At 43.2% G+C, this 15894-nt stretch overlaps 1 protein-coding gene across 7 annotated transcripts in view; it reads right to left on the bottom strand.

The window, feature by feature from the left end:
* The window catches only part of ADGRF5 (adhesion G protein-coupled receptor F5), a 100744-nt gene that overhangs the window by 2832 nt on the left and 82018 nt on the right, over positions 1-15894 (bottom strand). For 5 of the 7 annotated variants that reach the window (XM_006931787.5, XM_023254046.2, XM_006931788.5 and 2 more), the window contains exons 12-21: positions 15468-15587; positions 15105-15314; positions 12523-12735; positions 10615-10770; positions 8581-8789; positions 6368-6547; positions 3181-4572; positions 1594-1635; positions 1446-1505; positions 520-604 (exon numbers count right to left, since the gene is read on the bottom strand). In XM_006931787.5, coding sequence (XP_006931849.3) covers positions 520-604; positions 1446-1505; positions 1594-1635; positions 3181-4572; positions 6368-6547; positions 8581-8789; positions 10615-10770; positions 12523-12735; positions 15105-15314; positions 15468-15587 — 2667 coding nt within the window. The remainder of the gene's footprint in view (positions 1-519; positions 605-1445; positions 1506-1593; positions 1636-3180; positions 4573-6367; positions 6548-8580; positions 8790-10614; positions 10771-12522; positions 12736-15104; positions 15315-15467; positions 15588-15894) is intronic. The other 2 variants (XM_003986219.6, XM_006931790.5) reach the window with 1 other exon arrangement.

A 15894-nucleotide genomic window follows, 5' to 3' on the forward strand; every position in this document is an offset into this window, starting at 1 on the left:
CACGGTTTTATACATGCCCATATATAAAACAAGCACACTCCCCTCCACCCAAAAAAAAGAAAAAAAAAAGGGAAAAGAAATCCACAGCATGTGATCCTGTAGTAGTTTTCTAAATATATTTTTTTGCCGTACCTTAACTCATAAACATGACCTGCCTATTCTTATTTAACGCGAATAGCAATGAACTCCGCATTTGACAAGGCTAGCAATTTACAGTTCCCACTTTTGTGGTGGATACGGTTTTGACAGCTCTCCACGGGCTTGTCTAGATTCTCCAAATCTTATCCTTTTTAAGTTATTATCAGTTGCCCGCTGAAGGCAGTTGCTCTGTCTACAACCTGCTGGTGGTTTGGGAAATAGAAGCGAGTTCCTGTATTTAACCTCTGGCCCAGATGAGGCTGTTCATGGTAAACGCCACAAAGTGGGAAAGTAGGGGTGTGAGAGTCTGCATCAGGGCAAATTTCCTCAAGTCAACCCAAACTAAGTACCCCAGGGAGTGAGCTAGAGGTCACTACGTACCTGTTTTACCAAACAAATTGTTAAATCTTCTTGATATCGGAGAACTCATAGAAAATACTGGTGTAGATGAACCGAGGGATGTTGACTGAAAAAGAAAAAAAGACAATTAGCAAGCAAATGTTAAACCAAAGCCCTGTTTTGATTCCTCTTTTTTTTAATTTTTTTTTTTAACGTTTATTTATTCCTGAGAGAGAAAGAGGCAGAGCATGAGCTGGGGAGAGTGAGGGAGGCACAGACTCCGAAGCAGGCTCCAGGCTCCGCGCTGTCAGCACGGAGCCGGACGCGGGGTTCGAACTCACAAACTGTGAGATCATGACCTGAGCCAAAGCCTGACGCTCAACTGACTGGGCCACCCAGGTGCTCCACCAAACCCCTCTTTTGATCTCTCTGATGGTTTGTTTGCTGCCCTCTAGTGGTCACTGCCTGCATCTCTCATTCCGCTTGAAAGTGAGCCTGAAAGAGCATGAATTTCAAGTTCAAACAAATCAAGTAGGAGGGCCACCTTGAAACATCGGACTCTCACCAGAATTAGGAAAATAACTTTCAAATATGTGTTTTACTGTTCTATAGGGTTTAGTGTTTTCTGATGTGTGAAAACAGTCAACTCTGTTTGAGCGCAATCGTTATTTTCCAAAAAGAACCACCAACAATCTCTGCATTATTCCTCACATTCTGTTCTCTATTGTCTTCAATGTCCCCAGAAAACTTCTTGTTTCTCACTGAACTTGGATTTTTGACCTCCAGCTGGTATTGTCTGTGCTACCTGGTCCCTACTTAAAGATGTGGGACAGCATCTTAGTGAAAGCTCTGTGGCTGACTTTAATGGGCAGAATCAGGTGAGACGCACAAGCAGTGGAATAATCTATGGTGAATCAGGCTGTGGAGAGGGAAGGGTTTGCCAAAGTCCCTGCAAAGGAAGGACTTGCCTTTGAGTGCTGTGAAGACCATCTTGACAGTGAAAACTTCTTCAGCAAGGCTTCCTGCACCTGCAGTTGTTTAAAGGAAGCCCTCGTAAGTTCAACATGCCACAAACACTGGACTTTTCTGGGAGCACGAAACTGTGATTGTTCTTACCTTCTGATCCCAGAGGCACCCAAAGAGTAAAATGAATAGCCCCTGAAAAAAGAATTGGCAGGAAGTACATTTTAATCTTATGATTTTATGGTTTAAAATTATGATTATAATTCAATATGGTTTTAATCATGTTCTATTGTCCAGCAACATAGGAAGTATTGTTACCCCGGCAATGAATTCGTACTACGTCTTCCCACTTCTGTGTTTATGGAATGGGTCTGGTAGATAATAATGTTCAAAGGGATTCAGTAGGTCCACACCAAGAGACCTTAAATGTTATAATGTTATAAGGATATCATTCTATTTCCTTATCCCCGCCCCTTTGTGAACTGGAGGTCCCATTGGCTATGCTGTTAAGTACATCTCTTACGTCTCCATAGGGTTCACATAATTGTGATGAGGACCTGGGGCATGGGGTGACATTACCAGTCCCTTGTAGTCAAGCCATACTATAAACTTCATTAGATATGAGCCATATAGTTTGAGGCCACGGGCCTAGCAGAAGTTAGGATCTGGCATGAGCATCGGGGCAATGTCTCAACTTCACCTCCAGACCCACTGCCCCCTCACCAGCTCGTGAGGACCTGTGCTTACCACCCACCTACTGGTTGAATCAGAATTAAGCATTCCCTTCCCTGTGCTCCAAATGCTTGTTGTCTGTACCTCTGCTAAAGTTCTTCTAACAATTGGACTTATTTTATAGTTATTTATGTGCTATGTGCTATGTGTTATGTGCTATGGGAGAGCAAAGAGTGTGTCTTTTTTTTTTTTAAAGTTTATTTATTTATTTTGGGAGAGACAGAGACAGCACGAGTCGGGGGAGGGGCAGAGAGAGAGGGAGACAGAGAATCCCAAGCGGGCTCTGCTCTCAATGTGGGGCTCAAACTTACGAAACTGTGAGATCGTGACCTGAGCTGAAACCAAGAGTTGGACGTCTAACCGACTGAGCCACCCAAGCACCCCAAGAGTGTGTCTTTTTCATTTTAGTATAATACAGCAGAATGTCTACCTTACATAGGACATTCATTCTTCCTTCTTCAGCAAATGTTTCTAGGGAACTTACTATGTGGTACATAGCACTCATTTTATTTAGTAGATGGTTATCGAGCACCTACTCTGGGTCAAGTTCTTTTTTAGGTACTACTAGGGATACAGCGATAAGTGAGATAGATGTTATCCCTGACCCCACAAAGATAGAGTTCATTTAATGCTTGTAGAAATTTAACTGGAGAGATTACTTGGTTTTATAGTGGTATTTTCAATTAGGAGATAATAGGTGGCATCCTGATAATGTTGGATAAATAGCAAAATCCTGTGTAGGGAAGGGACTTTCCTCTTACGTGTATTATCAGGGCTTTTCAAAGAGAGTCATGCATGCAACTAAGTTATAATACCAGTGATAAGAGGTATGAGGTTCCATGGGAGCTGAGGAATGTGTCCATTCTATATCACCGAGTGCTTGTAATTACTTCTCTTTAGGGCTCTGAACTAAAATCCTTCCCCATTCCTACCCTTGTTTGTGTTGCTATCATTAATTTGTCCCACCAGTACAGATACTTCCTGAGAGCCCTGTAGAGTGGAACTTACCTGAAAGGCATTGAGGAGAGTGAATATGATATGGAACACAGCATTGCTTCCTTGGAACACAGTGGCAAGACCAAATCCCCAGGTGAGCCCCAAGAGCGGCGTGAGGACCCCAATGCTCTTGTTGATCTGAAACAGACTACTCTTCTCCTGCTTGCTTGGCTTGTCCCCGATGGAAGGTCTCAGGATCTTGGAGATGACCACAATCATGATGGTCATGTTCACCACCACGATGATCAGTGCTGGGATGACGAAGGCCAGCAGGGCCTTGGTATCCTCCCAGTTGAGCCAGCAGGCATTCTTCCTCATGTAGACTTCTTGGGGCTGGGTGGCCCCCACTGTGATGACCGAGATGACCAGAGGGCAGCCATAACCAAGAGAAAAGGCAATAGTCTTCTGAATGGACTTGCTTGCGTCATGCAGGATGAAAACCAGGCGGTAAAAGAGCATGAGGCCCAGAGTCAGCATCCAGAAAAAGACACTGAGGTAGAAGAAATGGATAAAGAAGGTGGCGGCCACACAGGCTGTCTTGTTGAGTGGGTGATAATGGTTACGAATGGCAGCGGCTACAATGAACCAGCTGTCAGCCACCAGAAGGGAGGCGGCGATGTTCACTATGCAGATGTGGCGCATATAGGAAGTCCGGTTCTTGGTCACTGATTTCCACACCACGGCTTCCACGACTAGACAGGCTGCCAAGCTCAAGATGGAAAAGCACAACCCAATGTAGGAAATGATGTCCAGTAGTATTTCCAGGAGAGAACCAGGGTACGGAGAGTCAGGGGACATGAGGATGGAGAACGACGTTAGGTGGTCACAGACACAGGAGACGCTGTCCTCATCGACTTTGTTCACGGAACACCCACTGCTGTCCCACCCCCCTGTGTGGTTGGCGAGGTCGAAATTCCAGAAGACACATCGCGGTACCGCACCTGAAGGGTTGATGTTCTTAAAAGTCATTGAGATGTTTGGCAAGGTTATATTGTGGCTGACGGTGGTTGTCATCACTAAGCTGTTCGCAAAATTCTTTCCTGGAACATCTTGGGTGAGGATGGTTTTGAGAGTTGGAAAAGCCACAGTGACAATAGATGAATCTCGCTGCAGGTTTCCCAGGTGGCAGTTTTCAATGGCCACATTACCCCACAGGTCTGAGTCTGAGAAAACAAAGCTCTGTTTGTAGGCTTTTGGATGGCCAGGTTTTATCACCATGCTCCTCATCTGCACATTAGTTTGGTTGATGGACAAAACAGTGCTATCTTCTGGCCGTAATGCTCGGGAAAATCTTTCCACTGAATCCAGTAGCTGTGAGCTCTGGTTGGTCTGTTGCTGTTGTACCACCTTCCATGTACTCAAGACGGGCTTGCTGAGAATGGTGTTAACCGTAGACAGAACGTGCTGTAATTGACATGGCATGGGGTCAGACCAATCAAATTCTTTCAATCATAAAAGGGAGAAAAAAGAACATCTCCCTGGAAACTGGTTGCATGGGTACAGGTAAGAGGAAAAGAGAAGAGAAAAATGAGGCCTCGCAGGCTGTAGGGACCTGTGTCCCACCTTCTTACGGCAGGGAGTTAGCAGAGGATGTGTCCCCAAGGCTATGAGACTTTGTTAAATTTTTACCAAGAGTCACCCCCAACACACACCCACTGAGACCAATTTAGCAGGCTGGGAGAGATTTATTAGTGGTTTTATTTTCCTTTAAATCCCAAGCCTGTAAAGGGTGATAGTTTACCGGCAAGGGCAAAGTAGTTTCAAAAAACCCTCTCCAATGCTGAGCACCAAATTGTTGGCAAGGGCATCATTCTTTTTTTTTTTTTTTTTTTTCCTGAACGTTTTGATGTTCTCTCCTATGAACTCGGGCTTGTCATTTTCCATTTGTGCTTTCTCTCAATATAATTTCTTTGCCCTTCTTTGCCTCATTCCGTTCAATCTGAAACTATGAGCCTTGTAGTTCGTCGAATGGTGGCCCCCCGAATAATCTGTCCCAATACCCAGACCCTGTGAATGTGACTTTCTTTGGGGGAAGGGTCTTTGCAGATGTAATTAAGGATCTTGAGAGGAAATCATCCCAGAGTAGCTAGGTGGGCCCTAACTCCAATGTCAAGGATCCTTTTGAGAGACAGAAGAGGAGAAGACAAATGGGGAAGAGGAGAAGGCCATGTGAAGACAAACTCAGAGGGTGTAATGAGGCAGCTGCAAGCCAAAGAATGCTGGAACTACTCGGAGCTGGAGGAGGCAGGGAAAGACTCCCCACTGGAGACTTCAGAAAGAACGTGGTCTGGCAGACAACTTGATTTCGGACTGCTAGCTTTGAGATCTGTGAGAGAATAAGTTCCTGTCATGGTGAGCCACCCAGTTTGTGGCAACTCCTGGGGCTCCTTGTAGCCCCAGGAGGTCCACATAACCTCCTTGGACCCTTGTTACCCAAGCTGCTTTCCAGATGCCTCCGGCTGGGTTGCACATCACGGAGCACTGGCAGGAGATGGGATGGTGGGAGAAGGAAGAGGCGGAAATATATTTTCCCACTACCCACCGCAGCCACGCCCTCGCCCCTACACACATGCTGTCCTCAACGCATCTGTGGTGCTGGTTCTGTTGCTACCGCTCGTGATCCCTCCTCTAAGGCTTAGTTGTCCCTCTGCTGTAGCTACGCTCTTTCCCCTCCTTTCCCCTTTAGTCCTCAGGGTAGTACTGTCTTCCATTCTTTCCTTTTTGTATCCCTGGTTTTACCTCTTTAAGTATTTTTTTTTTCATTAAAGCCTCTTCATTTGAACTCTTCACTTGAATCCTGGGTGAATTTTCTTTCCTCTCGGAACCTTGACTGCTTCAAAGTTCTTGTTCAGTGCTAGACCGCTGAGACGCCCACTTTGTACATAGTCTGAAAACCTTTAATGACTGGTTTTCTTAGGAAGCAGATACGGATTCATTCTATTTTCATGAAGAAACTAAGATGGGGATTCACTAAAGAAATCTTCTTAAGTGCCCCAAATGAATACTAGAAACACTCCCTGTGACCCTAATAGCCACAGCAGGCAGAGCATGCTACCTGACCCTAATATCCAGTGTATTTCTCCGGAGAAGACAAAGAAGGGGCTGCAGTGGGGGAGGGGTAGTTATGTTTCTTGACTACACGTCCCAGGGGGTGAAAAGATGAGACTCAAAGCTCCCGTAAGGCCCCAAACAAACTCACCGTCATCATTTCTGAATTCACTTGGGTTGGAACCGTTGAGAGCAAATCAAGGATGTTAATGATGGCTCCCAGGCTCCCAGGAAATGAGCTGACTTCGTGTTTCACCTTGCCTGTGCTAACAGAAAGATCCTTCAGGTACTTCGGGAGTTTCGCATCCTGATAGGGGCTCTTGATCAAAGCCTAGTAAAACAAAAGCCAACACAGACAAAGGGAAAACTTGCCGGTTGGTCTGGTCATCAAATCCTGCTGATCTATCATCCATGATGAAAATCTCTTACATCTGTGGTTTCCTTTTCTCCATTCCGAGAAGTACATCCTATAGGGTAATTTACTTATCTCTTAATTTAATCTGTGTGCCATTCAGACTAGAATATCACGTAAGTCCTCACACATAGAAAGGGAACAGTAAAACGCATGTTAACCTGATGACTAGTTTTTTTTTTTTTAAAAAAGGAGAGTAGATGTGATTGCTAGACAACTAGATTAAAATTGAGTAAATCGTCCCTTGGTGGTCTGTACGGAAGCCACGTTGCCACTCTGCTTTTTCTCATCGCTTACCTTGCTGGCCATTGGAGGGGTGACTGTCCATCCCAATTTTCCTGGGACAGTTCTGTTTTATATCTGCTGTCCCGGTGTAATGATTACTAGTGCCCTCTTTTGTTTTCAAAATGCATCCTGGTTTGGATGATAAATTATATGGTCACCCTATCTATAATGATCACACTTCTGTTTTCTAGTTAGCTAACTACCTATATTATAATGACACAATTAATTAAACTACTTATAATTAAAGATTTCAAATTCTACCTCCTCCATAAAGAACTTTGATGAGTATTCCAACCTAAGGGAGTTTCTTCCTCTGAATGCATAAGTGTTTGTTATTTTACATACTTTACATTTGTGACATTTCTATTTGTGACAATGTCATCTTGTGTTTTAATTTCAATATCTCTCCAATTAAATTATAAGCTCCTTAATATTATGAAATGTGTTATATTCCTTCTGATATCCTATAATGCCTCACAGAGCATAAGCCATATAGGTTGGTGCATAGTAGGTATTCCATAAATATATATTGAATGGATAAATCAAATAAAGCATGATAGACCAACATGCCCCTTTTCCATTGAAAATGTGTCTAGGTATCTAGAATTGGGACCAGGGCCCAACAGGGAGTTCAAGTTATAACATTTCTATCTTTCTTGATTAGGAAAATTTATATCACTGATGTATCCTTCATCAAGGCCCAAATCAGATGCCAAGTTTTTCAAGCAGACCTTTCCCGATTATCCTAAGCAAAATTAGTGTGTATATAACTACTCAACTGGATTATGTTCTCTAGAAAATCAGAGACCAAGTTCTGATTTGATCTCTTTACCCTGATAGCACCTACAATAATGCTTTGCGCCTAGTAGGTATTTTAATGAATTTAGTGTCAGACAAGAAAAGAGACAGAAGATGATCAGAGGAGACACAAATCAATATTACCCCTTTTCCTTAATTCTTCTTCCAATGGTGAGAGCATTTGGAACCACTTGGCTAATGATATCATTAATTATAACCACTAAATATAACTACTAGTTGCCTCATCAATGTTGACTTATTGTAATTCATTAGGATTTGCATTTTAGGAGTCTCTACTCTAAGCAACTTCAGTATGAGGTCACATTTATTTTGATGAAAAGAAATTTTTCCCTACCATATGGCAGTAACCTCTCTTCTAGGTAAGAGAGGCAGGCTAGTTACATCTCCCATTACTATAGGGTTACCTCTAAGATTGAGGAAATCTCAGACCTGTAAAAGCATAAAGCCCAAGTATATATATTTTTTGCACCAATGAACCTTATTTTTTAAGTTTCTCCTTTTTCTGAAAAGATTAGAGCTACTTGCTTGATATCAAGATTATTCAAAGGGGATCGGTAAGAGAGGATAATTCTACCTGCACCTTCAAGGTAATAGAAACAAGGCACTGAGAAGTCAAGGTAAAAAGGTATACAGCTGGTCCTAGGGCAGAATGCATATTTTGTTGTCTCCATATTTGTATGTAAGAAAAATGTAAAGCATTTCTAGGTTTGCATCTTCTTTGGAAATAAACAAGTAAAAGTCGCTTTGGGAGCAACACAAACCAGCCCAAGGCCCATTTGCTGAGAAATAAGATAAGCTAGAAATATCTCCCCAACAAGAGCTCGGAGTCAAATATATTTAAGGATCACCTTGGCCAGCTGGAGAAGACTATTTATTGGGGCAGAGATGCAGTCATTCTTCTTCACCTTCCACTGGGAGCCTACACATTTGTACGTTATGATCCCACCAGTGGGACTTCCAGGGCTGCTGGGAACTCTTGAGAACTGGCACAGTTTCTGGATGACTTTCCCAGGCTCCCCAACACCTATTATGGGATCTTGGCACATGATGTTCTCTCCTGCATTAGGAACATGGAAATAAAAGGGACTGTTTGAAAAGGAGGAGAAAAGATAGTTGAAATAGGGTCAGGCCTAGGTAGAATATTGATGTTTGAATTCACTTTTTTCTTTGCTTTCAATGACCTTTTCAGAGTTACCCACTTTTTTATTTTGCACCTGACTTTTCAAAACCCCTCTTTGTGCTTTCAACACAAATCTGACTTTAATCTGCACTTGCTTTTCCTAACAGAACTTATTTCCTCTATGCCTCATCACCATCTCCAGTCCGAAGATATCTTCTCTCCGCTGCCTGTAAAATCTAAAGCATGGAAAAATGAGAGCTTAATGTGTGCTCATCTAGATAAGAGATAATCAAGTTACTGGGAATCTTCAGGAACATAATGCCTAATCCAAGGGATTCTCAACTTTGGCATATTAGAATCACCTGGGGATCTTGGAAAATACCAATGTCCAGTCTCACTCCTGCTCAAATATAGGAACCTCTTGGGCTGGGATTTAGACATTGGCAGTTTTTTAACTTTCCCCGGTGATTCCAGTGTGCAGTCAAGGTTGAGAGGCACTGCCTTCATTCAAATATGTAATTAATGGTCGGAATTCCAGGCACCCATGACCTGAATATTCTAAGCAATATTTGTAAACGTTTGTTCCTTCTGGCTTCCCTTAGTGGTGACTCCATTTCACGTCTACTCAAGACCAGACTTGCATGGGAAAATGACATTTGTTGAAGAACCTCTAATCTCGAGGGGACCTTGATTCTCTGATGAGCAGATCCCTTTCTCACCGACTTACAAATTTAGCATTAAGTTCTCAGTCATTGTATAAAGTCTTGAAATACTAAGTAGTTTCTACTAGGAAAAGGAAGTGGAATCACACCTGGGATGAGGAAAGAGGAGAAGAACAAGGATAAGTCAATAAAACATGTCAGTGCCTGGGTGAAGATGCGGCATGGGGGACAGTGAAGAAGTGGCCTTGGTTACCCCCCCAAGAAGAGGTGTGCTTAGTAGGGTCAAGGGACAGTGACTCAGAGAGATGGGGAATTCTAAATTCCTACTTTGATGTCCAGGGCTCAGTCACCAATACACGTGAAAATGACCACAAATCACTAAGTAAACCCAAACATGATTCGTGATAGAGCTATGAGTCCCTGGGATATCAGAGGTGCTATTACAGAGAAGGGTTCTGGGGGAGGGGATTGCTTCTTGCAGAAGCCCAGGACCATCCTTTATTCACTTGCCTCTCTGCTGCTCCTGAGGAGAGCTCTTGGTCATGGGCCATTACAGAAATGGCCACAAACCATGACCTTCAACCTTGAAAATACGTGGGGTGATATTGGCCCAGTGATGACAAAGGATGACAAAGATGGTTGCCTATTTTTTAGATTGATTCTTTTCATGTAGCCCTGTCTAGTAGGGACACTTTTCCTTTGCTGGAAGTTCAAAGATACTGTGCACTTCCCAGTACAGTGCTTAGCCTCCCAGACTCCACTGAAATAGGGCTTCGTCCACAAGGTTTTCTTGATTGTTTGCTCCCTACCATCACTAGGAGAGTTAAACCTGGAAGCCTCTTTGGACTGCCCACAGCATCTCGAGTTCAGCCCTTACTGCATTAGATGTAATAACATTTTTTATCACATCCATCTTTTCCCTATGCCTGAGACCAGTCAACATGGCTTAGTTCTTTTCAAATCCCCCACCCTTAGCCCAAGGCCTGCCCCATGAAGGTGCTTAATACATATTTATTGAATGGATGAATGAAGGAATGGATGACTAAATGAATACCTTGCTCATGACTATAATATTTTAAAATAATTTAAAATGCTCTTACCAGGAACCAGGTTAAGCTTCATAGAGGGGCTCTGGACTGAATTATTAGCAGCATTGGTAAAGTGACAAAATACGTTGAGCTTTTTTGGACACCAGGAAACTGAGCTTGCCATGAAATTATATTTGTAGCACACTTGCTTTCCATTAACTTCTTTTTCTGAGATAGAATTATAGAAAGAATTAAGTCACAAGATGAGTCTCCAAAGCACACATTTTTTTTTTCAGATAATCCAATATGGATATGTGTGTCCAGACTTTTCCAAGGAATGTGCCACATTCATTTTTTGATATGGGTTTAAAAATGGCCCTAGCGTAGAAGTAAGTCAGCCCACATTTACACTGTGCTCACCTCACCTTTACCTCTACCATTCATGACTCCAAATCTGTGCCTGTACAGTTTGGACAATCAGAATGCCTTTCAGCTTCTCTCTCCTCCTTCTGCCTGTCCAAATCCCAGCATGTCCTGTGCATTTATTCTGTCTTGCCTTCACCACATTGGTTTAGAGTCACCTCTTTATGGACCTGTCTCCTCCATTAGACCATAAAGTCTTGGAGAGAAGGTATCTGGTCTTACTTATTGCATCTCCCAATGTCTAGCTGAGTATTTGGCACACAGAGAGCCTCGAATGCACGCATGTTAAACATAGAATGTTGAAATGTTTAAATACTTCGGTATCCAGATTGATTCTAGACCCTCCTACCATACAACCTTCTCTAAATTCTCATCTTAATTGGGTCCTGCTTTTCTGAACTTCCAGTGTTCTTTTGATCTGGGTTGCTCATTTTAGAAATGTATTGCTATACCCATTGTCTTTTTTGACATGAACACTTTCAGCTAGATATTAATATATGTGCCCCACCTTCTTTTGTCTTCTTTTAATTGACTACTATAGTGTTTTGCATTGGGCATGTCTCTATGAATAGTTGCTTAACGAACGAATGAATGAGCTTGTAAATCCTTCAAGAAGGTGTCTGTGTTTTGAGATTTGGGGTTGTGAGCTCATATTTGGTTGACCTTAATCTGTAGGAATCCTGAGGTCCATGGATTGAGGGTATATCCTACCTTAGAGGATTTGAATTTTTTTTGGCAGGTACCATTGGGTGCTACCAGTAGGCCACTTTAAATTAGTCACTCTTCAGTGTGGAGTTCCTGGACCCCATAGGTAGTATAAATTCAAACCCCAAACCTGAGTGGGGGCAAGACAGTTATAATTCTTAGGGGAAGTTTTTGCCCACCCAGAAATGAGGCTAAGCTCTTAACTCTGGCAGACAAATTTTGTTTTCCTGCTTATCCTCTTACTGAGTGAGCATCTCACCCTTTGAGGGTTCTGACATTGTGCTGGTGATGTAGGGTGCCTTAAGATACTGCCTAGAGAGTAAGGCCTTTTCCGGAATGTCCTTCAGAGCCTTAAAACCCAAGGTGCTGCATTTCTGACACTGGCAGATGCCTTCAGAGAAGGCCCAGCAGTACTAAAACATTTGTATTTTTTTTTTCTTTATGCTCTTGGCCTATTACTTTCTTGAATGCTCAACTGTGCATAGTTAAAAGGATTTTTGAGGTACTTTTGAAGCATGCTGATTCATAGCGTGGGGGGAGGGACTACCAGAATTTCTAGTCTGATGTACTGAGGAAGTAGAAGGCCTGTGAAAGTATTCTAGCACTGTCCTCGACAGCTCCCAGTAAAACCAATGGGCTTCCTTCACCCTCACAGACCCTCCAGATTTTGCCACAAACCAACAAGCCATGGGTCACACAGCAAAACAGAAGGTATTAAAGTTTCGTGGGGTTCTCTCTGTTACGTTCTGTCTCTGATGCAGTCTTCATATCTCTTTACCTCTCTTTTAAGATGAGATGTTTAGACTCCACATGAAGGAGGTGTGCCTCACAATGCAGCAATTACTGTCTTACCTGCAAGAAAGGATAGGGAATCCATTTGGAAAGTGACTTTGTAGTCTTCATTCTCCTCAATGCAACACTTGAAGTGATGGGAACCTTTACACGGAATTGTAGCTTCCAAGGGATCAACCATGATGTTTGGCTCCAGAGGCAGCGGGTAAACAGTCACATCTTTTGTAGCGACACTGTATGAATTCTTATATCTAAATATGCAATGATAGGTTCCTGAGTAGAAGGAAACAAAAGTGAGATGGAGTGTAGTCACTGCTCCAAAATAGCGTTTGCTGGGAAGGTTAAGAAGAGGATTAAATTTCCCTGTCAAGCACGGGCAAGGGCACATCATACCTTCCTCTGGACATTGGACAAGGGAATGTTTGATCACCTCTCCTCCTGGGTTCTCTATGTATTTGAAGGACCAACCAATAGCCTACATAAAACTCCAAATAAAATTAAGTGGCTTATCCAAAGTTATACAGCCTGTTGACTGTGGAATTGCATTTGAAGCCAGGTTCTTTCCCAATACCTACTCTCAAAGTTCTTTTATTAACCCAGGGGGAAAGATGGGAGTTTTGGTGTGTGCTGAGATGGGGTGTTCTCTGAGGGGAGTTGTCAGCCAGATGGAGCACTGAGGTGTTGTGATGTCTCCTCTCCCCATCTCTGAGTGAGTGGTTCCCTCAGGTTCCAGGGCACCATGATGCCACTAAAGAGTGTGGAAGGGGCAGGGGTAGGCTAAAATTCTTGAGAGAGCTTCATCTGTGGGCTCTGGGTTAGATGTATGATGCCTGACTCCTATCTAGAAAAGTCTAACGATGAGAGGCTGGCTGGCTTTGCCAGAGCACAGAAGGAAGGCTACAGCGGGAGTAGCCTGTGACCCTGTGCTTGGTGAGGCAGAATAGACTGTGCACAGTACTTGGGTTGAGCTTCTGGAGAGGATCTTTTCCCAGTGGACTTTATGGCAGAGCCCATCAGAGGATGAACCACCACCTGAACAGGTGCCATGAAGGCAGTGCAGGAAGATTATAACAGTACCTATAGCTCAGTGAGACCCTTTGATTTTCTTTACATTCCCTCTCTTTGCCCCAACTCTGGGGTGGTCAGAGCAGCAACTAGCCAGAGGAAAAACAGCTAGAACAAAGACCGAGAACAAACCCCTTTCAATTTCTGTTGGGAGGAAGGGAAGCTTAAATTCAACATAAAATAAAAGTGTAGTCAGTTCAGACGACAATAGATTTTTTTTTTTTTTAGTACCTGAGTATAGGACTGCTAAATAGTTTATGTGACTGGAAAAGCTATAGCTTCTTCTCAGCTACGGCTTCTCAGTAGGAACGAGCAGTTGGACAGAGTAGATGTAAGTCCAGCGTGAGAGAAAAATACTCCCATGTCCTGACTGTATTCTACCGAGGCCAGCCAAACAATGACTAGCTCTTTCTACGATGTTGCCCAGGCCTTATATGGACAAATAGAGATGACCTGGGACCTGGAGGACCTGAACTGATTAACTTTATGGTTAAGGAAAGGCTTCAGGGTACAGCGGTCAATCAAGAGTTGGCCACTGGAGCCAGTCAGTCTCAGTTTCACCCTGGATCTGCCATTTATCAGAGGTATAACCTTGGGTATTTTACTTATACTCACTGGGCCTCAGTTCCTTCATCTTTAAAGTGGGGGCACTAATACCACTATCCTCTAGGTTTATTGTTTTAATTGAACGAACCCACTTAAATACTTAGCACTGTGCCTATCACATACTAAGGACTCATTAAATGTCAGCTATTATTACAACCATTCTATCAAATTCTCTTTTTTCCCCTCCAAATATTTACATTTCTTTCCAACATGAATAATGTGTAGCGATAAATAGGAAATAAAAACGCTCCCTTCTTTGGAACCAGGCATATACATCCTTTACCTAGATTTTTTTTTTTTTTACATCACGATTGGGTGAAAAACTCTAAAAGTCTGGTGAAACTACTTTTTTTTAAAAAAAAATTTTTTTTTCAACGTTTATTTATTTTTGGGACAGAGAGAGACAGAGCATGAACGAGGGAGGGGCAGAGAGAGAGGGAGACACAGAATCTACTTTTTTTAAAAAAAAAAATTTTTTTTTCAACGTTTATTTATTTTTGGGACAGAGAGAGACAGAGCATGAACGAGGGAGGGGCAGAGAGAGAGGGAGACACAGAATCAGAAACAGGTTCCAGGCTCTGAGCCATCAGCCCAGAGCCCGACACGGGGCTCGAACTCACGGACCGCAAGATCGTGACCTGGCTGAAGTCGGACGCTTAACCGACTGCACCACCCAGGCGCCCCTGGTGAAACTACTTTTAAAAGTAGTTCTCTTAACTTCATGGCAAGAGCACAGGCTCTTGAATTGGAGACGAGTTCCAATCCTGTCTCTGCAACTTAAGATGTAGAAGCCTAGGTGTATTTGTTAATCTCTCTGAGCCTCAGTTTCCACATCTGTAAAATGGAGATAGTGACATCTTCCCCTAAAGGGCTCTTGCATGAAATGTGACGACATAGGCCCTCCAGGGGCCTCTCATAGGGTGTTTCCGGGGGTCCCGGCAGCAGAGTGGGGTCCGGGGTCTTTCACTCACCATTCCACTCCCGGGTCACGGTGTTCACTGTGAGTACTGACTCTGCTCCATCAGCATACCTCTTCGTGGTATAAAACTTTGGGTATATTTTAATTCCAGCAGAAGTGTTCCAGTATACCTCATCATAGTTACTCACATCGCTGATGCACTTTATGGAAAAGTTTTGCCCCTCAGAAACAGAAATTGGGTCCCGGGTTATTGTTAGGTTGGCTGAAAGAATGCAAACAAAACAGACAAAAGAAAAACCAACAACAGGCACAATGTTTAGTCTTGCTGGTGACATTGACACGCGAGTGAAATTTCAGACAGAGACAGAGAGTGTGGGCCGTCCTCACTCTACTTGTGTCAATGCGGGACTGGTACCTTGCTGTTCCTGGGCTTTACTGGTTTCTAGGCTGTTCCCGGTGGTGCTCTGAACTGTACTCATTTCCATCACATGCCTTAGGAGCTCGTGCACTTTCCCATTGTGGCTGGAATTATTTCCTGATGATCAGCAGGGCAAAAGGTTGCAAACTTAGGGGTGTTGACTTAACCCATGTGTTCATGAGGAATTCTTCAACAAAAACGTTAACCGGACCCTTAACAAATGTAAGAGCTTACATGAACATTCCACTGTGTTTGCCCCTGCTTCTCTCTTTCCATTCCTCTTTGAGCATGTCATTGACATTTCAAAATGCCATTCACTTTGGTCTTCTATAAGCGAACAGTTTCATGCCTTGAGCCCACTGATGCCAGCTTGCTTTTTCAATCAGTGTAAAATCTTACTCTTGGTCACAATCAAAAGAAATCA

Source organism: Felis catus, chromosome B2, assembly GCF_018350175.1.
Source record: "Felis catus isolate Fca126 chromosome B2, F.catus_Fca126_mat1.0, whole genome shotgun sequence".
Classification (NCBI taxonomy): domain Eukaryota; kingdom Metazoa; phylum Chordata; class Mammalia; order Carnivora; family Felidae; genus Felis; species Felis catus.